Below are 27,435 nucleotides of genomic sequence, written 5' to 3' on the forward strand. Positions count from 1 at the left end.
GACAGTGAAGAACAGGAAGACTAGCTGCAGTCCATGGGGTTACAAAGAGTTCGACACAACTTAACGACTGAACAATGAACAACATACACTCACAGATGTTCTCCTTACATACATCACCTTTGGTATATATCCACATACACAAATTCAAGTGAATGATCTGATAGGATGGAGGGAGAAGATGAATAGGGAGATGATTGGAGAATTCATGCAGTTTACATAACAAGAGTGAATAGATTTTTAGAACAGAAGGTGGATGACGAAGGTATCAATGTTGATCATTTTCATATTTTTGAACATAAATTTTAGCTTTGCAGATTTGTAAAGTAATATTTGCTGTACCCTAGTTGTTCAGTACTGTAGAAGTAATATAATTTCTAATATGTCATGTGGTTTATTTAAAATAGGTAAGCCATGGAATCAAAAATATGGTACAAATGAACTTATTTACAAAACAGAAATAGACTCACAGATATAGAAAGCAAAACTATGGTTACCAAATGGGAAAGGGTGAGGGGGATAAGGCAGAAGTTTGGAATTGAATTAACAAATACACACTACTATATATAAAATAGATAAACAAGGACATAGTAGATAGCCCGGGGAACTCTATTCAGTATCTTGTAATAACCTATAATGGAAAAGAATCTGAAAAAGAATGGGAATAATAATCATACCCACACTAGAGGGTTAATGCAAAGGATCAACATAAAACAGCCTCAGTGAATGTCAGTTATCATTCTTGTCATTGTTACTGTTGCCCTGGTTGGAGCCCAAGAGCGCTTTATGGATAAAAATGTGTAAAGATGTTAGAATGGAATTTATATTCATTATAGCAAAATATACATAACTAGGAATAATAGATGGATCATGGCTAAAACCTACCCCCAAAGAAATCCAATTTTCCTCTTCTCCAAAGTACCACTCAGGAGCCAAAACTGAGGCTCCCAAGGAAGGGAAACATTAGAGTACCAGGTTGACAAATAAAAGTACATTCATTATTTATGTATGTTACATTCACTTCAATATTTTGTGTTACCAGAAAAGATTGTTGTCATTTTTAATGGAGAAGAGAAATATGTATTTGTAAAGGAAACATTTTTGTGTTTTGATGTCCAGATTCTACGAATCATGGAGTCCATTTGGGAGACTGAATCTTTGGATCTGTGCCTCCTGCCATATGGTTGCATTTCAACTGGTGACAAAATAGGTATGTGGGGACCTCAGGAGATGAATATACTGCTCAGCTCATTTTGAAAGGCCATCATCCCATGGGACATCCCTGGTGGTCTAGTGGTTAAGACTCCCATTTCAGGGGGCATGAGTTCAATCTCTGGTTGGGGAACTAAGATTCTGCACACCACATGGTCCCCCCAGAATTTTTAAAGACCATCATCCCTTCAGTGTAGGCCTTTAATAAATGAAAAATTATGATCATAATCCATATAAAAGGAAGAGGATGTTCCAAGTCTAGTGAATGTGACTCTTACAGGTATACTGCTGTAAGACATGTTGAAAATATGGACATGTTGAAAATACATGGACATGTTGAAAATACATGAATGCATGATTTAATTCCTTGTGACTACATATGGAAATGATTTTAACAAGAACTTGTTCCCTCCTCTAAACTTTAATATGGACATGTTGAAAATACATGAATGCATGATTTAATTCCTTGTGACTACATATGGAAATGATTTTAACAAGAACTTGCTCCCTCCTCTAAACTTTCACTCTTTTCATTGCACAGTAAATTTCTCTCTCACAAAAAACATTCAAAAGTAGATGGAAAGATCTGCCACTTGTTTTACGAGCCTGACTTCACATTATCAAAGCTATTATATACTCTCCTCTTAGGTGTGTTTGTAGACATTTCACATTTTAGTTTCAATTAAACAAATTTTTATTCCAGTTTCCAATTTGAGAAGTAGAGAACAGCCTTCCCATTTGACTCTGGAATTTAAAAAAGAAAAAGGAACAGGTTGCCAAGTGAAAAAAGATGTGCTTGGCATATTAATGGTTTTGCTTATCAAAAACCAGCCCTTTCCTCTTTTCATTCATGGATACTGAAAGCAGGTCCCACACAACTTCCCTATCCGCCTCCTTTTCTTTCTCTTCCTCATAAGGAAACCACCAGCATGAACCTGGAAAATAACCTTCTGGTTGAGAAAGCTCTCTGCCCTCCACTGAACAAAGACACAGCCATTCCTCTCTGGGTCAGGTGCTCGGCTCCAGTTCACATCAGATCTGTGCATCTTCCCACAGGAATGATTGAGATTGTAAAAGATGCCACAACGATCGCCAAAATTCAGCAAAGCACAGTGGGCAACACGGGAGCCTTTAAAGATGAAGTGCTGAGTCACTGGCTCAAAGAAAAATGCCCTATTGAAGAAAAGGTGAGCTCCTGCTTCTCCCCACTCTGAAGGTTCCTGAGAAATTGTGAGATACAGCAGTCTAACGACACGTTTTCAAAGGGTCTGCATTGCCATGCCTCCTAACACAGTGTGGAGCACTTTCTTCCTGAGCTCATAGGGGTTTAAATGCTGGTGACATAGTAGATCTGTGCAAAACAGAGGCACTCATTCAGACCTCACTGAGCATTTGCTTCTCTTTTGATTATCAGGCCTGCTTTGCATAAAATTTGGTTCTGGGACATAATTTGTTAGCACTTTTTCAGACCATCTATTTTTGTCATTCAGCAAAAAAATTTAGTTACCACAGACAAACTCCTTCTGATCTGGAAACACTCCAGATCATAAAAAGTAGTTTGCAATTTACCCCTGCACCCTAATCTAAATGGTAAATTAGGGATGTTGAAAATGCTACTTCCATTCCTTGGAAGTACATGTGCGAGTCCTTCACAAGATATGTGGTTAGGCTGCTTGGTTGCTGGTTAAAATTCTGCTGTACAGGATTAGCGCTTCTTGTTTGCATGGGTAGCAGCCTTTTGGGGGAGGGCATATAATTAGTAGAATTTATTAGCCTGTTATACTGTGGATTTGTGAACCCATGCATACTTTAAGTGGTCACAAGCAAAACATATGTTCACCAACAAAGGAGGAATCATTATGGGGTCTGAATTGTTGTTGGCAAGTGATGCATGGAGAGGCAGTGAACCCTTTGATTACATTACTGTTGTCCTTTGACTATTGTTTCCTTCTCATGCTGTGAGTCACTGTATCTTCACCTAGAATGTAAGGAGGGCAATGGAGAAAGTTGGCACCTCACAGATGAAACTTTAATGAAACCAAGCATACTGACTTTCTCCCTGAAAATGATTCCCAGAATAGCATCTTTTGGGGAGTCCTTTATGATAGATTCATGCTGCTCTTTGTAGTTAGAACACAACTAATATTCAGATGCATTTTAATTAGTTTCAGGCAGCGGTGGAGAGATTTGTTTATTCCTGTGCTGGCTACTGTGTGGCAACCTTTGTTCTTGGGATAGGTGACAGACACAATGACAATATTATGATCTCAGAGACAGGTGAGTTTTGTTTATTACAGAGTAATATTTTCTGATTATGGTAAAATATGCCTAACATAAAATTTACCATTTTAACCAGTTTTAAGTGTCTATTTTGGTGGCGTTCACTGCACTCACATTGTTGTACAACCATCACCACCATCCATCTCCAAAACTTTTTCATCTTACCTAATGGGAGCTCATTAAATACTAACTTCCCAGCCTCACCCTACCCACCTCCCCTCCCCCATCCAGGACAGAGTAATTTTTAAATGCAAGTCAAGGTTGGAGCACAGATCTAGAAGTCATTATTGTGTAGGGACACAGAGGCTGTAATCACCCTAGGGAGGACCCAGGAGTGAGTAATGGAAGAAGATGCAGGAAAGAAGACTTCAGAAGGACAAGCTGGACGGTAGCTGGAAAGCTAGGAAGGTGGATGTGATCAACAATGTCAGATGGTACAGAGAAGCAACAAAAAAGTCACCAGTAAGGGACTTTGCTGGGGGTCCAGTGGTTGGATTCCATTCTTCCAATGCAGAGAGCACAGGTTTGATCCCAGGTAGGGGGACTAAGATCCCACATGCTGCTCAACCAAATAAATAAGATGTTTTTAAAGTCACCAATGCCCTTAAATCTAAAATGCTGCGCCTTCCTAACTTACCCATCCTTTCTGGTTCACTGACTAACAGTGGTCAGTATTGGCAGCATGCCATGACATTTTTCTCTAAGAAATTTGATTCTTTACCATCTGAGCCACCAGGGAAGCCCCAATTTAAGAGTGAAGCCAGAGGGAAAAAAAAAAAAACAAACAACACTGTATTGGGGTAAATTGCTGATTATCTTTGGGAATCAAGAGATAATGCACCCTTCAGATGACAGAGGGCTGAATAAATGAAAAGAGATGAAGGGAGTTGTGATGGTGATGGTGATATGGTAGAAACTGACCCAAAGGAAATTCAATGTTTTATTTGTAAGAATGAGACATCTGTCTCCCCTGAGTTCCATAAAGGGTGTAAGAGAGTCTTGGGCATAATGATGACATATATACGCCAGAGAGTTTGGATTTATATTTGTAAGAATAGTTCTGAGACAAGAATTTTTTTAATGATATTTGGCTGTCATTTAAAGAGCATCAGAAGGGTATCAAAACCACGCATGTTTCAAACAGTGCTTTGTGGATACTTACTGCACACACCTGCTAAGACAAAATATATCACAAGCAGAGAGTAAAAATAGCTCTCACACCCAAGATAGCTCATTTTCAGTCAACTGCAAAATATGTCCAGAAATGAACAGACCAGGGTGTTGTTTGCAAGTGCTGTTGCTGGTATAATGACGTCAGACATTTTCTTTTCTTAAGGAAATCTATTTCATATTGACTTTGGGCACATTCTTGGGAATTATAAAAGTTTCCTGGGCATTAATAAAGAGAGAGTGCCATTCGTGCTAACTCCAGACTTCCTGTTTGTGATGGGAACTTCTGGAAAGAAGACAAGTCTACACTTCCAGAAATTTCAGGTAATTGCTTCCCTCTTGACTGCCTGCTGGGAATACCAACCAGATGGTGCTGCAGCCCTCACCTCTCACTTTGCTTTGAGTCTCCTCTTGCCTCTGCCCACCCGTTTCTCGCATGACTCCCCCCACCCCCTGTGCCCCACCTCTTCCCAGTCTCTTCTGTTCCTTTCCAAAGTACAAAATAATGCTTCTCAGTCATCCCCTCCTAAAACCAAACAGCAAGTAGGAGTATTCCATCATCAATGGGACTGGTTAATATAGAACAGCAGGATGATGTGGCCCTTAAGAGAGGGCTTTTAAGAAACCTCCTGGTGGGCAGGTTTAGCCTTTGAATATTTACCTAATCAAGATGCTGCCTAGAATATCCAGATTTTGCATGTCTTTTTAGGACTCACCAATGATAGTGAGCTTTTCTTGATTTTTGCTCCAGGTGTGTATTTATCAGTTACTATTAATAACACAAGGAATTCTTGCTTGTCTCTTTCTGTAAAGGAAGGTCCCTTCTCTCATTGGAAACCTTGTCAGCTCTATTATAGGTTGTCCCAAGAGCTTTGGGTTGTCCCGCTCACCTGTCTACCCACTCCTCTATGAGTCTCCCATCTCTTTAAGGGTGTCCACATTCGACTTTCTCTATTATTCCTTCCTGGTCTACATCCATTTTTGACTATCAAATAGTAATTCAAATACCTGAGGAGTAAAATGTTTGCTCTTTCAAATTTAATAACTGTGAATGAACTCAGAAAAGTTGTCCTGACTACTGCAATACACCTATTTTAAAGCCATCAAAACACAAACCAGACCAGCAGTAGCAAAGAGTGATTACTTTATATGCATGTTGTTCTCGAGCTCCCTTTAAACAGCCTCCCCCTTAACACCTTTGAAACATGGTTTGATTGGCATCCAGCATTTCAGGACTCACTCTCTTTTCTGAGTGTCTTCTTGAGGCTCATATTAACCTTGGGAGATGACATGGGCCTTGACATTCAGGGAAACAGGAACTGGAATGTGTTGTTTTGAAACCTGTCTGTGCTTGTTTGTTCTCCTGGCTGATTTTCGATGTGGTGGTTACCAGACTTCCCCTTCCACAGCACCAGGGGTGTTGTCAGAGAAACTGAGATCTCTGTGGCCAGATGGTCTTAGGACTTTTAGTGTTTTTCTGTGTAAACTCAACTGGGTTGCAGACTATTTCCAGGGATTTGACACATTTCAGTCCTGTTTTTCTTTAAGGTTAAAAAAATCACATATTGTGACAGCTTTCTGGAAGAGAAAAATGGTTACACACACACACACAACCTGGAAGAGTTTTACCATCTGGGGGGAGGTGGGCAACCCCCTCTAGTTTTCTTGCCTGGCGAATTCCATGCACAGAGGAGCCTGGCAGGCTAGAGGACATGGGGTAGCAAAAGAGTCGGACTTGACTTAGAAACTAAACAATAGCAACAAATAATAAATACTCATTTCTCATCTCCTGGAGATGGGGTTCATCTGCTTAGAACAAACACAGCAGCAATAGTGCCATTTAAACACTCAGACACGAGGGTCTTGACCTCACAACAGTCTCTCCATGTTTCTCTATGTATGTTCTCTTCCTTCTGGCCAGGGGTTGTCCCTAAAATGACTGCTCATCGGAACTATTGTTGACAAAATTCCCATCCTATAGTGCCCGTATCACCCCACAAATCCCAGCAATACTTCCCCTTTAGTCTTCCTTGTTGTCATTTTTAAGTTTCAAAATATTCTTTAATGAAAAGACTTGGGGTTTGGGGAGGCTCACTCCCTGTCCAGACGGCTTCCTCCCAAAGCAACAATTCTTTGCAGGGAGTCTGTCCCTTCCGTCTGGAAGCATTTCTACATCCTCTGTGACTGAAAGCTTGTTTTTTGAGCCACTAGAACTGCTTTCATTAAAGCAACATTCTAGGTGCGTGTGTACTGCCAAAAACATACCTTTGTCAATTTTATTGTATTTATCTATGACTGTTTTACAGTACTGGCATACTCTATAAGTGCCTGTAAATGAACCTTAAACAGATCAGCATGGTATTGTAGTTGAAAGGATGGGCTTTGGAGCAGACCAACTTTTGTGTGCATCTTGGCTCTGCTGCTTAAAGCCTACGAATATAATACAAATTACTTTTCCTTTCAGAACCTCAATTTCCTCCTCTGTGGGGTGGGAATTCTAAGACCCACCTCAAGTAGGGTTTTTAGGGATTATTTACATGAAATATGTAGAATGCTTGGCCCAGGACCCAGACTACAGCAGGAACTCAATCAACGAGGCCTCCATTGTCACATATATAACAGCAGCTCTTCAAACTTTGAACACTTTTAGGATGAGAAGCCCTCTGTGAAATGAGATCTCAAGCACCACTATAATATAGAAAATATGAAAAATAGCATTGTTCCTATTAAGGAGCAAGAAGGGGTCTGAACTCTGCTTGTTTTGCCTGCCCAGCCAGCCCTCTTCTCTGCTGGTCTCCTCGCCTTTTCCCCTCCTCACTCTCAAGAGGAAAAAGGCTAAACATTTATATTATACATGTATGTATACAACGTTACATATGCAGAATTTCTAAAGTTTCCAGCTTGACAAAAATGAGCAGCAAGTTTTTTCATCATTTGACTCAGACCTGCTTACAGTTGTGTTTTTTTGTGTGTGTGTTTTTTTTTGTTTTTTTTTTTTAAATACTACTAAACCTTCTAGAATATTTTCTGTTTCTCACCTTGTGCTCCTTTTTGAGATGAAGTTCTGCAAGGTCAGGGGAAGGGAGCATCTTCCAACTCTCTAAAGAGCATCCAAGGATCTTGTATGACTAAGCTGCAATTTCTAGGTTGGGTAGGAAGCGTCGTATATATTTATTCTTTGAAGGAAAGTTGTTCTTGGTTCCAGCGAACCACTAAATTTGAATTGATAAGGTTCATGAATGCATGCAGCACATTTGAATCACCTTGAAGAGTTGACCCACTTTTGTCAAGGGTGAGGGGAGCCTGCTCCACAAAAACGGAAAAGCCTACTGAGTTCGTGATGAGAGGACTGGAGTCAGGGGAACTGAAAGAGGAAAGTGTGGCTCTATCCCACCTCCTCTCCTTTCTGAAGTAGCTGGTCGAACCTAGGAGCAGATTCATGAGTCATTTCTAGAATAGGGCAGAGTTCAGGAACAAGCTGTAATTAGGCACACCAAGGCCCACTACTTGAACCCAAGATCATCTGTTTGCTTTCAGTAGCACCCTACACACAGGGTGCTAAACAGATATGTTGCAATGATGATGATTTTGATCAATAAATTCTCTGCGGGGGGTGGGGGAAATAACTCTGCTTTACTAAAGAGATTAAAAAAAAAAACAATGGTTTTCCCACTGGTGGTGTATTTGAGGATCATTTTGTTTGATATGTCCCTGACCAATTATAAAACATACTCCCAAACAAATACATTGATATCGCTGGAAAATGAAATTTGGCTTCCCATTTACTTTATGTAAGAATGTAGTTTTTTACTAAATTTTAATTTTGTTTTTTGGTCCCATCACATAGTATGTGAGATCTTAGTTCCCCAACCCAGGATGGAACCCACGCCCCCTGCATTGGAGTGTGGAGTCTTAACCAGTGGACCACCAGGGAAGTCCCCTAAATTTTAAAAGTAGTAAATGTTTCCTTAAAAAAAACAAAAGCCAATAAAATATTTAAAATATCAAGATATAAAATGCTGCCCACTATATCACCTTCCAAAAATAACACTGCCAACATTTTAGTTGATGTTGTTGTTCAGTCATTCAGTCATGTCTGACTCTTTGTGACCCCATGGACTCCAGCACACCAGGCCTCCCTATCCATCACCATCTCCTGAAGCTTACTCAAACTCATGTCCATTGTGTCGGTGATGCCATCCAACTATCTCATCCTCTGTCATCCCCTTCTCCTCCTGCCTTCAATCTTTCCCAGCATCAGAGTCTTTTCCAATGAGTCAGGTGGCCAAAGTATTGAAGCTTCAGCTTCAGCATCAGTCCTTCCAATGAATATTCAGGGTTGATCTCCCTTAGGATTGACTGATTTGATCTCCTTGCAGTCCAAGGGACTCTCAAGAGTCTTCTCCAACACCACAGTTCAAAAGCATCAATTCTTCAGTGCTCAGCCTTCTTTATGGTCCAACTCTCACATCCATACATGACTACTGGAAAAACCCTAGCTTTGACTAGACAGATCTTTGTTAGCAAAGTAACGTCTCTGCTTTTTAATATGCTGCCTTGGTTAGCCATAGCTTTTCTTCCAAAGAGCAAGTATCTTTTAATTTCATGGCTGCAATCACCATCTGCAGTGATTTTGGAGCCCAAGAAAACAAAGACTCTCACTGTTTCCAATGGTTCCCCATCTATTTGTCATGAAGTGATGGGACTGGGTGCCATGATCTTAGTTTTTTGAATGTTGAGTTTTACGCCAGCTTTTTCACTCTCTTCTTTCACTTTCATGAAGAGGCTCTTTAGTTCCTCTTCACTTTCTGCCATAAGTGTGGTGTCATCTGCATATCTGAGGTTATTGATATTTCTCCCAGCAATCTTTATTCTAGCCTGTACTTCTTCCAGCCTGGCATTTTAACTTTATTCTATTGTTTCCTTTATTCTATTAAGCACTTTGTCTTTTACCTGAATAAGCTCTTCCATCAATGGTATCATTGTAGCTTTAAATATTTCAAACTTTTTACTTCTCTTTTGTCATTTGGATTAGGAAAAGAATGAGGAGAGAACATTGTAATTTGAAAAATGCTGAATTTGAGTTTGGATCTGACTTCTAATCCCATTCCAATTGCTATCACCTTCAAGACCAAATGAATCAGAATTTGGTTAAAAACTGAACCTAAGAACCGGACACAGTGTTACTCCCTTTCCTTAAACTGTTTAGTGCCTTCTCATCTCATTTTGAATTAAATCTGAACATCTAAGCTTGCCCTGCCAGATGCTATTCCTCGGAGACCCTGCTCCCCTCCAGCCTTACCCTACGGCTCTCACCTGCCTTCTCTCACCCGGTCAAAGAGGCCTTCCTCTGCTTTTCCCCCCAGTTCAGCTGCCCCATGCTCAGGCCTCCTCCCTAGAACATCCTTCACTGCCCTTCTAGATGAGGTCTCTGGTGTTATCCCAGCCACAGCCCCCTGCCTGTTGCCTTCAGAGGATCCATCAGAGCAGGACCGCATCTGACCTGCATCCTGCACGTGGTACCAGTTGGTAGAGGAGCAATTTCTGCCCCAGGAGGAGTTAGATGAGACTAGGGAACCCCTCAGGTTTCTTCCTTCCCCACAATTCATTGTATTTAGTGAGTTTATGAAGTGGTGACAGGCACAGATTCACAGGCTGCCATTGCCTGGATGTTAGTTAATAAGCCTTTAAAATGCATTTTAAATACCATACATCCAGAGAGGAAGTAAGCCTAATTATGAAACCTAATGTTTTGGTAAATAATACAGATATGTAAATGTCATCTGATGCCTAATCACATTTGTAGAGATTTCCTTGCTGACATAAACACGACTTCCCCCCACCCCCATCAGAGCAGTCGTCACGCCAAATAGGACATGCAGTATAGACCTAGAGTGTACATTCAATATCGTTTGCAAGGAGAATGAAACTTGGCCTTGCGGAGGCAAGCATTTTGAAGATGTTCTTTGCACACAGTAGGCACTTAGCAAATGTGTGTCAGATGGAGCTGAAGAAGTCAAGGGAGTTGACCTCTTCACATACACAGTTCACACATGGGTGGTGATGAGCGTACTTAAAAGGCACTTGCCCCTAGGTGTCACTCTTCAGAAGGGTTTGATAAGAGAGAGATCTGGAGTCTATTCCTGGTGTTGCTTTAATTTAGGAGGCTCTGCTGTGTTGCCACCACAGGCAGTGTTGTCCCCAAGCCAGGGCATCCCCAGGCCCCTCAGCCATCAGGCTCAGCCCTGCACCAGGTTGCTACACAGGGTCCTAGCGCCAATGCCTAGGAACTTTTATTCAAAATCCTTTTCTGCTGTGGTCTTGCTTTTATCTTAGATCCCAGGCTATTATAGGAAAACCCTCAGCTTTTCCTATTAACCTGTTAGCCCTGCCTATTTACTTGCCTCTAGAACTGGGACCATGCTCCCTCCTGCTACTGCCTTGATGGAGAGTCATGTGCTCTCCCTGACTCCAGCCACAGGGGCCAGGGCACCACAGAGATCCCAGCGTCCGACACTCCTCTGAGGACTGAGGTCACATCACCATCACTCCCCAGTCCTAGGCTCCCATTCCCTTCCTTGTGTGGTGACTCCTGCATTTGTCTACACCTCTGACTGTCTATACCTGTTGCCTGCCAGGACGGGCTTTCTCAGCCTCCCGCTCCATCCTGTTGGAGTCACCAGGCCCTGTTTCTCCCGGTCCATGAGAATACACCCATTCAACACATGACTACCTTCAGGGACCTGTACCAGGTCCAGGGAAGGCTTGAACCTTTACAGTTGAACCCTCTTTATATATGACTGGTCCCTGATTCACCATCATTTTATTATTTTTTAAGATTTTTTTTTTTTTTTTGATGTGGACCATTTTTAAAAAATCTTTACCAAATTTGTTACAATATTGTTTCTGTTTTATGTTTTGGCTTTTTGGCCACAGGACATGTGGGATCTTGGCTTCCCGAACAGGGACTGAACCCACACCCCCTGTACTGGAAAGTGAAGTCCTAACCACTGGACCACCAGGGAAGTCTCCACCCTAATTTTAAAGCAGTGAGTCTTGCCCCACACTGAACTTGGCTTTGGCACAGAAAGCATTCATTCATCATGCACTGGCAGATTATTAGCAATGTGGAGGTCGCACTGCTGGGCCCAGCTGACATGAGCAGAGGTTCGACCCAGTGCACCACAGAAGAGATGCGCACACAGCTTTGTGGTTGAGGGTTTCACCCATGGTTTGCAGAGGGAGCAATGACTCCTGCCCAGGTGGGTAGAAGAGGGGTGTGGCAATGAAGGGAGTGTTTCATCGGAGGCCTTAAGATCTGAGTCCACTTATATTTTGCCAAGCAGATGAAGGGAGCGGAAGGAACAGCCAGGCAGAAAGAAGAACATGAGAAAAGGCATGGAGTTATTATTTAGTATCAATATTTTATGAATGAAAAGTATAGTTGTCTGGAATGGGTAGAACCTAAGTATATGTGGGAGAGTATAGGAACATTTCATGCAAAGATGGGCTCGATAAAGGACAGAAATGGTATGGACACAACAGAAGCAGAAGATATTAAGAAGAGGTGGCAAGAATACACAGAAGAACTGTACAAAAAAGATCTTCACGACCCAGATAATCACGATGGTGTGATCACTCACCTAGAGCCAAACATCCTGGAATGTGAAGTCAAGTGGGCCTTAGAAAGCATCACTACAAACAAAGCTAGTGGAGGTGATGGAATTCCAGTTGAGCTATTTCAAATCCTCAAAGGTGATGCTGAGAAAGTGCTACACTCAATATGGCAGCAAATTTGGAAAATTCAGCAGCGGCCACAGGACTGGAAAAGGTCAGTTTTCATTCCAATCCCAAAGAAAGGCAATGCCAAAGAATGCTCAAACTACCGCACAATTGCACTCATCTCACATGCAAGTAAAGTAATGCTCAAAATTCTCCAAGCCAGGCTTCAGCAATACGTGTACTGTGAAATTCCAGATGTTCAAGCTGGTTTTAGAAAAGGCAGAGGAACCAGAGATCAAATTGCCAGCATCCACTGGATCATCGAAAAAGCAAGAGAGTTCCAGAAAAACATCTATTTCTGCTTTATTGACTATGCCAAAGTCTTTGACTGTGTGGATCACAATAAACTGTGGAAAATTGTGAAAGAGATGGGAATACCAGACCACCTGACCTGCCTCTTGAGAAACCTGTATGCAGGTCAGGAAGCAACAGTTAGAACTGGACATGGAACAACAGACTGCTTCCAAATAGGAAAAGGAGTACGTCAAGGCTGTATATTGTCACCCTGCTTATTTAACTTCTATGCAGAGTACATCATGAGAAACGCTGGGCTGGAAGAAGCACAAGCTAAAATCAAGATTGCCGGGAGAAATATCAATAACCTCAGATATGCAGATGACACCATACTTATGGCAGAAAATGAAGAGAAACTAAAAAATCCTCTTGATGAAAGTGAGAGAGGAGAGTGGAAAAGTTGGCTTAAAGCTCAACATTCAGAAAACTAAGATCATGGCATCTGGTCCCATCACTTCATGGGAAATGGATGGGGAAACAGTGGAAACAGTGTTAGGCTTTATTTTGGGGGGCTCCAAAATCACTGCAGATGGTGATTGCAGCCATGAAATTAAAAGACGCTTACTCCTTGGAAGAAAAGTTATGACCAATCTAGATAGCATATTGAAAAGCAGAGACATTACTTTGCCAACAAAAGTCCGTCTAGTCAAGGCTATGGTTTTTCCAGTAGTCGTGTATGGATGTGAGAGTTGGACGGTGAAGAAAGCTGAGCGTCGAAGAATTGATGCTTTTGAACTATGGTGTTGGAGAAGACTCTTGAGAGTCCCTTGGACTGCAAGGAGATCCAACCAGTCCATCCTAAAGGACATCAGTCCTGGGTGTTCATTGGAAGGACTGATGTTGAAGCTGAAACTTCAATACTTTGGCTACCTCATGCAAAGAGTTGACTCATTGGGAAAGATCCTGATGCTGGGAAGGATTGGGGGCAGGAGGAGAAGGGGACAACAGAGGATTAGATGGCTGGATGGCGTCACCAACTTGATGGACATGAGTTTGGGTAAACTCTGGGAGTTGGTGATGGACAGGGAGGCCTGGCGTGCTGTGATTCATGGGGTCACAAACAGTCGGACATGACTGAGTGAGTGAACTTAATTGATAGCAGAATTTGAGTCAAGAAGGGAACTTTGTGCCCAATTTGAAGCAGTGAACTGGCTGGATTAGGGCGGTAGAGAGCCAAGCAAAGAAACCACTTGGAGCTCAATTGATTAACCACAAATTAATGTGATCAAAGCCTATTATAGCTCAACAGGGAGAAGAGTTTATCTATTGAATTGCTCATACTATACTGAGTTGATAAAGGATCTGCATCCTCTTGGGATTTGCACCCTGGCCTACTAATGACGTGGAGCTTAGCCTCCTCCACCCAGGTCTGAAGCCTGAAGTTTCACCCTTTCTTCACACTCTCCATGGGAAGATGCCCTCAGAGAAGGGTTTGCATCAGCCATGGGTAGGAGCTGGAATATGTTGATGTGACTTCTCTGCCAGATACAGGCTTGCATGGGAACTTAAGATAAGCTTTGCTGAATTTTATCACTTTTCTGGAAAGATAGGAATACAAGACTGGAGAGATGGCCTTGGTTTGGATTTGTGCATTAATCCACCAGCATGCGATGTCACTCCGTTCCTAAGATCAGACCCCTGTTACTTCTAAACATTTATCAAGAGTAACCTTCCAACCGGCATCCTTCTCTGTGTTTAGTTTCTCTTAGAGAATTGTTTTGTCTACCATCAGAATATTATCGAGAACATTATTCACCATGTTACAAAGTGTACTCCTTGTAAAGATCCTCTTGCAAAAGTTCTGTCAGGTCTTGGTCTCCAGAAAAGCTGTGTTTCTCCTAAACAAATAGATTTTTTTTTTAATCTTCTGAACATTGGATGAAGTAACAGTCACCTTTCCTTTTGACTGAAGATTTATTTGAAGGCTGCCCTTAGCAAGTCTGTAGGATTTGTGATATACAGTTTTAAATTAGTCTCTTTTCCAAACCCATTGTGGATCATTTCCTGTGTTATTCCCTTTGCTTTTACTACCCACTTCTAATTAATGTTATTGTGACTCTTATGTATCTAAATAATCCACCTTCAACCCTCTTTTGGAACAAAGCTAAAAGACAAATACACACACACACACACCCCTACAGTCTAGTTAGAATATTTAAAGTAGAACAGTTTAATTGTAACCTGTAGATTTCTAATGAGCGCCTAGCCAAGTACTTGAGAAAAAGGCAGTACAGCCTTTCCCCTGGTAGACAGAGCTAGTCTGGGAATCATTTCTAAGTCCTTAAGACAATCCTAAGTCAAACTCCGAAAATGCACAGCAAAGAGTTGGACACACTCTTCTTTCGGATTTACCAGATTCCTACATTGTTAGGTCTGCTAATTAGTGACCTTCTCTGTTTTGCCAAAATAACTTCTAAAGACATTGCTGAGTCAAGTGATTGATTTTTTTCTTTCTTGATTAATTCATCTTTATTTTTTTTTAAATAAATTTATTTATTTTAGTTGGGGGCTAATTACTTTACAATATTGTAGTGGTTTTCGCCATACATTGACACGAATTAGCCATGGGTTCACATGTGTTCCCCATCCAGAACCCCTCTCCCACCTCCCTCCCCATCCCATCCCTCTGGGTCATCCCATTGCCCCAGCCCTGAGCATTTGTCTCATGCATTGAACCTGGAATGGTGTTCTGTTTCACATATGATAATATACATTTCAATGCTATTGTCCCAGAACGTCCCACCCTCACCTTCTTCCTCAGAGTCCATAAGACTGTTCTATGCATCTGTGTCTCTTATTCTGTCTCACATATAGGTTTATAGTTACCATCTTTCAAATTCCATATATATGCATTAATATACTGTATTGGTGTTTTTCTTTCTGGCTTACTTCACTCTGTATTATGGGCTCCAGTTTCATCCATCTCAATAGAAATGATTCAAATGTATTCTTTTTAATGGCTGAGTAATATTCCATTGTGTATATGTACCACAGCTTCCTTTTCCGTTCGTCTGCTGATGGACGTCTAGGTTGCTTCCATGTCCTGGCTATTGTAAACAGTGCTGCGATGAACATTGGGGTACACGCGTCTCTTTCAATTCTGGTTTCTTTGGTGTGTATGCCCAGCAGTGGGATTGCTGGCTCATATGGCAGTTCTATTCCCAGTTTTTTAAGGAATCTCCACACTGTTCTCCATAGTGGCTGTACTAGTTTGCATTCCCACCAACAGTGTAAGAGGTTTCCCTTTTCTCTACACCCTCTCCAGCATTTATTGCTTGTAGACTTTTGGATAGTAGCCATTCTGACTGGTGTGAAATGGTACCTCATTGTGGTTTTGATTTGCATTTCTCTAATAATGAGTGATGTTGAGCATCTTTTCATGTGTTTGTTAGCCATCTGTATGTCTTCTTTGGAGAAATATCTGTTTAGTTCTTTGGCCCATTTTTTGATTGGGTCGTTTATTTTTCTGGAATTCAGCTGCAGGAGTTGCTTGTATATTTTTGAGATTAATTGTTTGTCCGCTGCTTCATTTGCTATTATTTTCTCCCATTCTGAAGGCTGTCTTTTCACCTTGCTTATAGTTTCCTTTGTTGTGCAAAAGCTTTTAATTTTAATTAGGTCCCATTTGTTTATTTTTGCTTTTATTTCCAATATTCTGGGAGGTGGGTCATGGAGGATCCTGCTGTGATTTATGTCAGAGAGTGTTTTCCCTATGTTTTCCTCTAGGAGTTTTATAGTTTCTGGTCTTACGTTTAGATCTTTAATCCATTTTGAGTTTATTTTGGTGTATGGTGTTAGGAAGTGTTCTAGTTTCATTCTTTTACAAGTGGTTGACCAGTTTTCCTAGCACCACTTGTTAAAGAGATTGTCTTTTCTCCATTGTATATTCTTGCCTCCTTTGTCGAAGATAAGGTGTCCATAGGTGCGTGGATTTATCTCTGGGCTTTCTATTTTGTTCCATTGATCTATATTTCTATCTTTGTGCCAGTACCATACTGTCTTGATGACTGTGGCTTTGTAGTAGAGCCTGAAGTCAGGCAGGTTGATTCCTCCAGTTCCATTCTTCTTTCTCAAGATTGCTTTGGCTATTTGAGGTTTCTTATATTTCCATACAAATTTTTTATTTAAATTAATTTAAAGAAATCAAATAAAAATGATTTTTATTTAAAGAAATGAAATCTTCTTCAAATGAAATATCATTTTCCCCCTTATTTCCTTCCTCTCATAGACAGAGGCCACATTATTAATTATGAAAAGTAGGTGGGTGAGAGCATTTCTTTCTCATTGATGAGTATTATTATGAGTGTTATTTTTCCCTCTCCTGTCAGCACTGAATTCTTTTTCTGGAGTTTCTGTTTTATGGCCCTGAGGTTACTTCCTCATTCTTGTGGCTGTGTACAGTAGTATTTGACTTCCTCTTTGTTTCTAGTTGAGAATGGAGGCGTTTGGTTTTAAGAAAAAGTAGGACTATTCCACATGACGTTGGACCATTTAAGTAGCCACAGCTCACTGGTGGTTAAAAAATTAATAGATTTTGCATAGAAAGGGCTTTGGTTTCAGTACAGTGAACTGATAAGTTGATGATGAATCAAGTCAAAGTGTTGACCCTGAAATGGTTATGAATTCCTTTGTTTCTAAGACTTACAAGAAGGGTAGCTCTGTAAAGCAATCTTTCTTTTGGTTCTGGATATTGTCAGTTAAGGTATTTGAATCAACTCTGAAATAAAGAGCAGATGTACTATGTTGGCTCAATCTACTTATTCATGAGTAGTGGTCCAGCCAATGACAGTAATAATGTTACACTGTTTTCCCAGGCTCACACTTGTTAACAAGTGCCTTAAACCAAGTCCTCCAAATCAGGGTCTTCCCTTCCCCCTTCTCCTCCACTTAATAGTACAAAGCCTCAACTGACAGCTGAGAAGGATAGAATGAGGATGCCTGAGGTCAGTGCCCCGCAGTCCTGGCACAAGGGAAAACTCTGTTGCTACAGCCAGCAATTTCTGTATTCTGTGCTTCCTCTTGAGTTCCCCCAAGCCACATCCTCACAGCTGCTCAAACCAGAGGCCTGTGCTGAGACAGCATGGTCAGGACGCTGGGACAGACCCTTCATCTGAGTCTAAAATCAAACCCCTGGGGTTTGAGTGGAAGGAGCGAGTGTCCATTGGAGCCCCTGCTAGCTAGAGAACCTCCTATAGATGTAGCTGGGTGCCATAGGCTTCTATCATCCTGCCCATCCCGGGGGCCAGGACCAAGACTCTCCCTCCATCAACACTGGTGGGAGTGGGACTTATCTCCCCAGCTCACCCCACCCCTAGGTCTCTGCTGTCAGAGGGATATTTTGGACAGGTGTAGATGGCAAGGTGAACTCCTCAGCATTGAGAAGTGTGTGCTCAGTCAGGCAACACCTCATCCTGTCAATAATAATAGCCAACCGCTTACAACAGCACTTGAATCTCACCACAACTGCGTGGCACGGGGTTATTGTTACTGTTATTCAGATTCTGAGATGAGGAAACAGAGGTCCAGAGAGGTTAAATAACCTCTGATGACAAACAGCTTGTCGATAATAAAGCCAAGAGTTCAATGCAAGCAGTCAAGTGTGACTCTGTGTTTTTAACCACTGCCCCTCACACCGTTAAGCAAAGGATAATTAAATCTGTACCACATCTCTAAGTATGCACCACAAGTCAGAACTTAGACATTGTGTCTGACAAATATAGGGTGTGTGGTCTTTCTCAAGAAGTGGCCCTTGCCTGTGAAAATTAGAATTAACCAAATAAATTCAAGCCAGCAGAAAGTCCTTATATAGAAGAGATGACTCAGGAGAACAGAATGGTTTTTTTCCCTTTATGTGTGTCTCTGTGGCTACAATGATTAGTGGATAGGCGCATAGCCACTTAAACATTTTCTGAGCACCTATGGATTGGTGTTACCTGATTCTAGATTTATTTTCCTCCTCAAAATTATTCTGTTAAAGAGCTTGACCACACAGTGGGCTCAGACAGCAGGGGGTTTGCCCAGAGCCCTCCATGTACAGAAAGCTAGAAGATGATTAAAAATCAGAACGCCACCTAATTCAAAATCAGAAGGCATCCCCATTTCTGCCCTTGTGAAGATTGTGCAAGTTGGCACATTAACAAGACTGCTTCCTGGGGTGAAGTATGCTTCTAGCCTGTATCATTACCAAGAGATGAGAGAGATGTCAGTGGGTGCTAGGGATGAGCAAAAGACAATGATTTCCAGCCATAAGTGGAGTCATTAAGAATGCAAGAGTGCTAATGCACCAGGGCTGCTTCCAGGGCAGGCGTGATGGCTGGGCCAAGGCAGGAACAGCCCCAACAGTGCTGTGGGTCTGTGGGTCTCCTGCTTTGTGGTGACTAAGCAGAGAGGAGATGCAGAGTCGCTCTCCCCTCCAGGTAGGGAAGAGAGAGAACGAACATTTATTGAATCCTCCCCATAGGCCAGCCTCTATGCTGGGCATTTGATACATATTGTCTGACTTCAAAAATGCCAGAAGAAGAGTCCATGGGATTTTGTATCTGGACAGGGTGATATATACACAATCTAGCCTTGACATTCAGAGTGACAGAGGCCTGACCCCCACTATCATTGCAGTTACACTGCCACATGCAGGTGACACAAGCAAGACCATCTCTAAAGGCAAAAGGAAAAATCACTACTAACATTTTGGCCTGTAAATTTATATTCTTTTTTCCTATGTAAATATTTTGTGTCCACTTACAAAAATGGGATTATACTACATGTGTTGCTGTGTACCTGCTTTTTAACTCATTTTTACATGCTTATTATATATCCTTCTACAGAGTCATTCTAGTAGTTTCAGAGCATGAAGCCATAGAAACTTTCATAAACCCTTCTTATCAACCTCCAAGTGGTTGCTTTCAAGTTTCTACAATATTAAACAATGTTCTAATGAAAATCCATATAGATAAATCACTGCAATATTAACCAAAAAATTTTAAGGTAAATTCCTAGCCTGGAAATTGCTAAGTAAAAAGATGCTGACATTTTTTAAGTCAAGTTTTTCCTGAAGTACAATTGAGAGAACAGAATTCAGTCTTTTTAGGTGTACAATTCTTTGAATTTTGACAAATGTATCAGTTATGTAACCATCACAATTAAGTTTTATAACATTTATAAGTATTTTAAAGCTTTTGATATATGTTAGCAAGTTGTCTGCTAGTGAAAGTATAACCATTCCCATCTACCATCAGCTTATGAAAGAGAACACTGGATATTATCCTTAAAAATTAAAAAAAAAAAAAAAGACTTTTCAGTTTGGTAGGTGAATGTTTCCACCTCATCTTAAGTTATGTTTATTTGACGGACTAATGAAGTTGCATGTTTTTGTCAAATGTTTATTATCTGGCTTTACATCTTGTAGTATGATATACTGTGGTCCTCCAAGGTGGTGCAAGTGGTAAAGAACCCTCATGCAGGAGACATAAGAGATGCGGATTCAATCCTTGGGTTGGGAAGATCCCCTGGAGGAGGGCATGGCAACCCACTCCAGTATTCTTGCCAGGAGAATTCCATGAACAAAGGATCCTGGAGGGCTGCAGACCATGTTGTGAAGAGTCAGACATGACTGAAGTAACTTAGCATGCATGCATGATCTACTGTAACCCTGGCGTGCATTTCTAGCCAACTCTTTGTCTCTTTCTTACTGCTTTGTAAGAGCTATGGTGGGGGGGTTTGTGGAGGCTAGGAATAAAGAAGTGATCTGTCAGGTTGCAAATATGTTTTTTCTTGTCTTTTGCCTCTTTTAATATTGTTTATAGCTTTTTTTCCTCAAAAATTTGAAGTTTCCATAATCTCTCCATCTTCCATTTGGATTCCACCTTGGAAATCATCTTCTTAAAGTCCTTCCTTTCTCATTTTCTGATTATTTAAATAATATTTTCCCTTCTTACATTTTTCTCAAATTTTACTTTTTTAAAAAATATATTTTTATTTTTTTACTGTGCTGGGTCTTAGTTGTGGCATGCAGGATCTTCAGTCTTCACTGTAGAATGTGGACTCTTGTAGTTGTGGCATTCAAACTCTAGCTGCAGCATGTGGGACCTACTTGCCTGACCACGGATGGAACCCAGTCCCCCCACATTGAGAGCATGGTGTTTTAGCCACTGGACCACCAGAGAAGTCTCCCCTTCTTATATTTAAATGTTTAATTCTTTTGGAATTTGTTTTGGTATATCATATGGAATCAACTTTATTTCTCTCCCACTCCAAATTATAAGCCAATTGTACCAGAGCCGTTGATCAAATAATAGATATTTCCCCCACTAATCTGAGAATTAGCCTTTATTTTATGTTTACTATGTAATATATGATATTTAAAGTTAGATATCTCTGAAATTTACCTACTGTTCCACAAAATTATCTTTTTTTGGAACAGAATAGACACAGTTATAAATATCATAACCTTATAATGTGCTTTAACTGCAAGCACTGATTTTTGTTACTATACTTTTTCAAAATATTGTCTCAGGCCCTAATTACTCCAGATGAACTTAAAAGCTTATCTGAGTTTAAATATCCAATCAGAATTTTTATTCATTTTCATTATATTTATGTGTTAATCTGAGAACATTTATCTTTATAATAAGCACTTTTATCAGTGAGGAACATGCCTTGACACTTCACATGTTCAAGTTTTCTTTTACATGCTTCAGTGAATTTTTACAGTTTTAAAAAATGAGTTTTGCATGTTTTTTGTATAGGTGTTTATCTCAGAAATCACAGAGAGTTGTTACCATTATTCACAGCATGTCTTTTCACTTTACTTTCTAACTGGTAGCTCCTACTTATAGCATTCTGTTTATTAATCTCATAAAAAGCTAGTTTAATAAAAACTAGTTTCAATAGTATTTGAGTTCTTCCCTCCTTCAATGTTCCAAGAAGACAATTGCTATTTGTAAATACTAATGATTTTACCTTCACTTTTCTAATTTTATGCATTTCTTTTCCCTCAAATCATTATTCAAAATGATCTTGACTGGTAATTTCATATAACTCTTCACATTATTACATGTTCATTATATATTAAGTTACATGTTACTTTTATAAAACTCAAAAGTGGATTTTATTACAGTACCTTATGATGAACTATCTTGCAATTTTGTGATAAACCCTAGTTGGCTATAGAGTGTTATTCTCTTAACACGTTACCCAGTATTTTATTTAAAATATTTAAACCCATAATCATTCCTTTCAGTTTTCTTTAATACAACATCTTTGTCAAATTATGATATTAAGGTTGGGCTGTCCTCATGTTGTAAAGTTGGGAACCTTGTAGCTTTTCTTCACATTGGAACAATTTGACATGTGCATTCCTGCCACCTCAGAAGTGAGTTTAAATCACCTGTGTCACCTACTCTAAGGCTTTTAGAGGAGGCAGCAGCCATGTCATTGTTGTAAACTCTCTCTCTCTCAGTATTCAGAGTTTATATTAAATTTCCAAATGTTATTCAACAATTTTGAGAGTCAGACAACGAAAAGCTAATTCATCTGTTTTCTTAAAATAGGACACATTGGGAAATAAAGAAGAAAAGTAGCTAAATCTCAAAAACCGCATTTCCATCTCTCCTTTGGATTCCGTTAGCTCTGAGCAAACATTATGTATGCTTACATAAAGTTAACTGATTCCAGTATGGTGTTCAAAAACTGACTCATTCCTCTTCAGAGACTATAGAAATGTCCACCCTCAATTCCCTAGGAAAGAAATCAAAGTAAAAAGATAGAATAAGAAATAAGATGAAACTTTCTGTATCAGTTTTCTTTGAGCATACCCTAGGTGTATGTAACCACTCTACAGTGCTCCAAAGACTGTAAAAGCAGCCTATGTTCTTGTCAAGTGTTTTTCATCTGAGGCAGGGGACTGCCTTGTTGTGATGATTTTCTCACAGGGACAGGATAATGCCACGTAAATTCCAAAACAGTCTGCTGGTCCTTATCCTACTTTGTTACTGTAACAATAGTTAATAGCTTTTTCTTTTCCTTTATCCAGGATGTGTGCGTCAAGGCTTACCTAGCCCTTCGGCATCACACAAATCTACTGATCATTCTGTTCTCCATGATGTTGATGACAGGAATGCCCCAGTTAACCAGCAAAGAAGATATCGAATACATTCGGGATGCTCTAACAGTAGGGAAGAGTGAGGAGGATGCTAAAAAGTATTTTCTGGATCAGATTGAAGTTTGCAGGGACAAAGGATGGACTGTGCAGTTTAACTGGTTCCTACATCTTGTTCTTGGCATCAAACAAGGAGAGAAACATTCAGCCTAATACTTTGGGCTAGAATTAAAAAGCTTTAAGTAAGCACAACAGTCATTGAACTTGATTTAAAATGCCCTAGAACATTATGAAAGCTGCCAGTTGAGAAACATAGTTCTTTTTCTAGCTGAACTCTTCACTGGAGAAATATCAGCCTAATTGTTTGTTTAAGTGCTGTTCAGTTTTAGGTTTATTTGCAGGTTTGTTTGTTTCTCATTTTTCTCAGTGATGTTGGAGAACATTCTAAGTTTAAACAGCCTAATTACCCCCTCACTGTGACTGATGTTCTGACTATCATATTATTGGGTGCTTCCCTAAATCCTTCAGAATCATTGGTAACATCTCTTTATCTGGGTTTCTTCTCAATTTTGGTTATCCTTGACTTTCTCAAATTCTTTATGGAAAAGAAAAAAAAGCATGCTCATTGTAACCTTTGTCTCATTCCTCTAATGCTTCTAAACATCCCCTCTGCATCTGCAGATGTTACTAATGTGCTAAAAGCAAGGAAAGCGAGCTCCTCTTTTCAGGGTCTTTTGTCATCAGATTCTATTACCACTGAGACCCACAAACACCAAATGGAAAATTGGAAACTTTGTGCCCTGGCCCTCATCTGCTGCTCTGGTTCCACTATTATAAATTGCAAAATTTGTCTCAACTCTGCCCACAGAGTAAACTCTCAAGTACAATTATGATAGCCTGCTTCCCCACAGAAGCAGGAAATAACCAAAGGGAGTCATCTGGGGCCTTTATATTCCTCTCCCTGAGCCCTCCCCACCTCCCTCCCTGTCTCTCTTCCTCACTTCCAACCTTCTTAAAGTTCTTTATGCAGAGTTGTAAAATTTGCAAGAACACTTTTACCCTAGAACTCAACAATTAGTTGAAAAACAATTTCTCCTCTAGGGAATACTAGAATTGTAGGTACTTGTAGAGATGTTTGTTGGGGTTTTTGAAAGGTACGTTATTAAAGGAGATAGTCTAGAAGATATGCATGAATTTCCAAATGCCTTAATTTTAAATTTTGGCCTGAGCAGCTTTTTCTTTCTTTTTTAATGGAAGAAGATATTTAATATCTAAAAAAATCTCCAGGTTAGGAAGAACACTACTTGCCCTATGCACCTCACAACTTAAAGGACTTTTACACTCTGACACAGTCTTCAGATTTCCTAAAAATAATTGAAATGTCTTCTTTAAAAACTATTTTCACCTCTTAAACATTTTACTATTTATTGGAAGTGTTAACAGAGAAAGATGATTATTTATAAAATATTTTAGAATTATCTATAGTTAATACTCGACATAGAAATAACTGTTAATAGTGTCTGTGTTTAAATATCCATGCATGCTAAGTCACTTCAGTCATGTCCAACTCTTTGTGACCCCATGGACAGTAGCCCACCAGGCTCCTCTGTCCATAGGATTCTCCAGGCACGAATACTGGAGTGAGTTGCCATGCCCTCCTCCAGAGGGTCTTCCTGACCTAGGGATCAAACCTGCATCTTACATCTCCTGCATTAGCAGGTGGGTTCTTTACCACTAGTACCACCTGGGAAGCCCTATGTTTAAGTATACTGGGATATAAATATATATTTAATTTTTAAATGTTCTAAATAGATAAATGTCAGACTTTGGTGTAGATCAAACTTTTCTTTATGAGTACACAAAAATCCAGTAGGTCTTAACTCTAGCTGCAAATCAGAATCACCAGAGATACTTTAAAAATACCCTGCCTGAGTGCCCATCTTGGGTTGTAATTAATTTGGGATGAGGCCCAGTGTTTTTCCAAGTGTTTTTCTAAGTACTCCAGGAGATTCTAACAAGCAACCAGTATTCAAAAACCCTGCATGACCTTTAAAGGTGCAGATAACACTGCTTCCTTGCCACTGAGCCTTTCCTCAACTCTTAAGGTATCTAGAAAATGTTCCTCTTCTTTGACAACTCATCCTTTTAAAATCACACTTATCGCCCTGTACATAAGACCATACCTGTAATCAAATGTTTATTGCTCTGTGTTAGTGGAGGATAGACATTTTGTAGTATTTTTAAACCATCTATTCCCCACGATTCTTTTTCAATAACAGGAAGATTGATGCTTTCTCATTCAGAAGAGGATGTTTCATTAATTTCATAAAGCATAGTCAAGCCCAGACCTTGCACAGATTCCACTTATTTGCTTTGCTGAAGCAATCATCTTGAATGTATTTATATTTAACCCATTGGTGCAGGTGTGTACAAATTTGCTCAAGTGAACAAGTTCTTTAGTTATGCAGATTCTGTACCTATGCATATCACATTGAGCTTAATTTTTCCAGATTCCAATGAAGGTACAAGTTTAACTCTATAGACTTGCAAATAAACAAAAATCACTTTTGTGTGCTTCCTTCATTGTCCCTAATGAATCACATGACCCATAACTTTTATACCTTTGAAAATGTGCTAGAACCTGAGTCATCTTTCTATGGAATTGGCACCAGGCATATCTGAATAATGGCTTTGGTGCTCAGCTTACATTTAGACCACATCTGTGTGAGTACAGATAGCAATGTAACCGATAAAAATGTTGCTTCTGCTCTAATTGAAACACTTCATCTCTATGGCTGTACATTAGGTCTCTAAACACTGATCCATGGCTTTGGAACTGGGACTATGGCCACTAAAGTAAAGTAAAACATAGGGAATATTCTAGACCTTGTCCTGGCATTTGCCTGGCTTTGGTGATACTGGTGAGAGAAGGGGGGAAGTGGAGACATTGTAATAAAATATATCAACTCTTAGAGCAAACTCTTGATTTAAAAATATTAACTTTGTTAAATAAACCCTTTACAAGGGATGAATTAGTTAAAAAAGAAAAATTTCGATGTTGGAATTCTGCAGCATAATTTGGAGACTGTTAGTTCTGTATAAATGGAAATTATTTTTTGAAATGAGTCTGAAAAGTAATTTAGAGAGTAAGTTTCTGGAGCAAATTCTGGCCTTCATTTGCTAAGTGAGGCTCCTTTGCCCTGTGAAATAAATTTTCAATTATACTTTACTATATAAAGAAAAAAGAAATTTGGAATTTTAAAGGTTCTGGTGTATTATTTTCTGTTTAATCCAACCAAATAACTCTGGTCACAAAATCAAATGGTTTTAGTCTAGGTGTTTGTCTGCATTTTCTCAAAGATTCATTTTCAGGGCAGATGCTAGGGAACTAAAGCACATACTTTGGCTTAAGTGAATCCGGTTCACTCCCTCTCCAGACAGCCCCATCCTCTCCACTTGAGTTTGTATTTCCATTGTAAATTGTTTTATGTAAATTTAAATAAAAGAAGGAATCTTACATCTTGTGTTCTCTGCACACATTTTTTTAATGTCTGAAAGTTAAGATAGTCCTAAAACTCAAATTCTTTCTTTCAAGAAACCTTTACTGAGTGCCCACTACCTATGAGACACTGTGTTAAGTATTGGATATGAACAAAGCTGACTGAGTCCCAGTCCTTAAAACATTTATAATTTGTTGATGATAGCAGACACTTCATGATGGGGATTGCTGTGAGTTGCGTGTCCCCTCAAAACATATGTTGAAGTCCTAACCCCTGATATCTGTGAATGTGATCTTCTTTGGAAATAGGGTCTACACATGTAATCAAGTTAAGATGAGGAGGGCCCTACATTTACCTGGACAAAACTATAATTCAAAAAGACAAATGTACTTCTATGTTCATTGCAGCACTATTCACAACATCCAAAACACGGAAGCAACCTAAACATCTATAGACAGATTAGTGGATAAAAAAGATACAGTATATATATGTGATGGAATACTACTCAGTCATAAAAAGAGTGAAATACTGCAATTTGCAGCAATATGGGAGGAACTAGAGATTATCATCTAAGTAAAGTAAGTCAGAAAGAGAAAGATATCATATGATATCACTTATATGTGGAATCTAAAATATGGCTTTAATGAACCTATCTACAAAACAGACTAACAGACATAGAGAACAGACTTACCGTTGCCGAGCAGGAGCGGGGAGAAAGACAGATAGACTGGAAGTTTGGGATTAGTAGATGCAAACTATTGCATTTACAGTGTGTAAACAAGATCAGGCTTCAACAATATGTGAACCATGAACTTCCAGATGTTCAAGCTGGATTTAGAAAAGGTAGAGGAACCAGAGATCAAACTACCAACATCCATTGGATCATCGAAAAAGCAAGAGAGTTCCAGAAAAACATCTATTTCTGCTTTATTGACTATGCCAAAGTCTTAGGCTGAGTGGATCACAACAAACTGTGGAAAATTCTGAAAGAGATGGGAATACCAGACCACCTGATCTGTCTCTTGAGAAATCTGTATGCAGGTCAGGAAGTAACAGTTAGAACTGGACATGGAACAACAGACTGGTTCCAAATAGGAAAAGGAG

General features: G+C 39.8%; 1 protein-coding gene across 6 annotated transcripts in view; it reads left to right on the forward strand.

Annotated features, from left to right (window-relative positions):
* Positions 1-27,435, forward strand: part of PIK3CG (phosphatidylinositol-4,5-bisphosphate 3-kinase catalytic subunit gamma) — a 43,464-nt gene that overhangs the window by 12,249 nt on the left and 3,780 nt on the right. For 3 of the 6 annotated variants that reach the window (XM_081535912.1, XM_081535914.1, XM_081535913.1), the window contains 5 exons: positions 1,117-1,207; positions 2,266-2,396; positions 3,375-3,486; positions 4,826-4,983; positions 22,766-26,348. In XM_081535912.1, coding sequence (XP_081392038.1) covers positions 1,117-1,207; positions 2,266-2,396; positions 3,375-3,486; positions 4,826-4,983; positions 22,766-23,044 — 771 coding nt within the window. In that variant the 3' untranslated portion in view covers positions 23,045-26,348. Of the gene's footprint in view, positions 1-1,116; positions 1,208-2,265; positions 2,397-3,374; positions 3,487-4,825; positions 4,984-22,765; positions 26,349-27,435 lie in introns of those variants that run through there. The other 3 variants (XM_081535915.1, XM_081535917.1, XM_081535916.1) reach the window with 1 other exon arrangement.

This window comes from Giraffa tippelskirchi, chromosome 10 (assembly GCF_054371585.1).
Source record: "Giraffa tippelskirchi isolate mGirTip1 chromosome 10, T2T-mGirTip1v1.2.pri, whole genome shotgun sequence".
Classification (NCBI taxonomy): domain Eukaryota; kingdom Metazoa; phylum Chordata; class Mammalia; order Artiodactyla; family Giraffidae; genus Giraffa; species Giraffa tippelskirchi.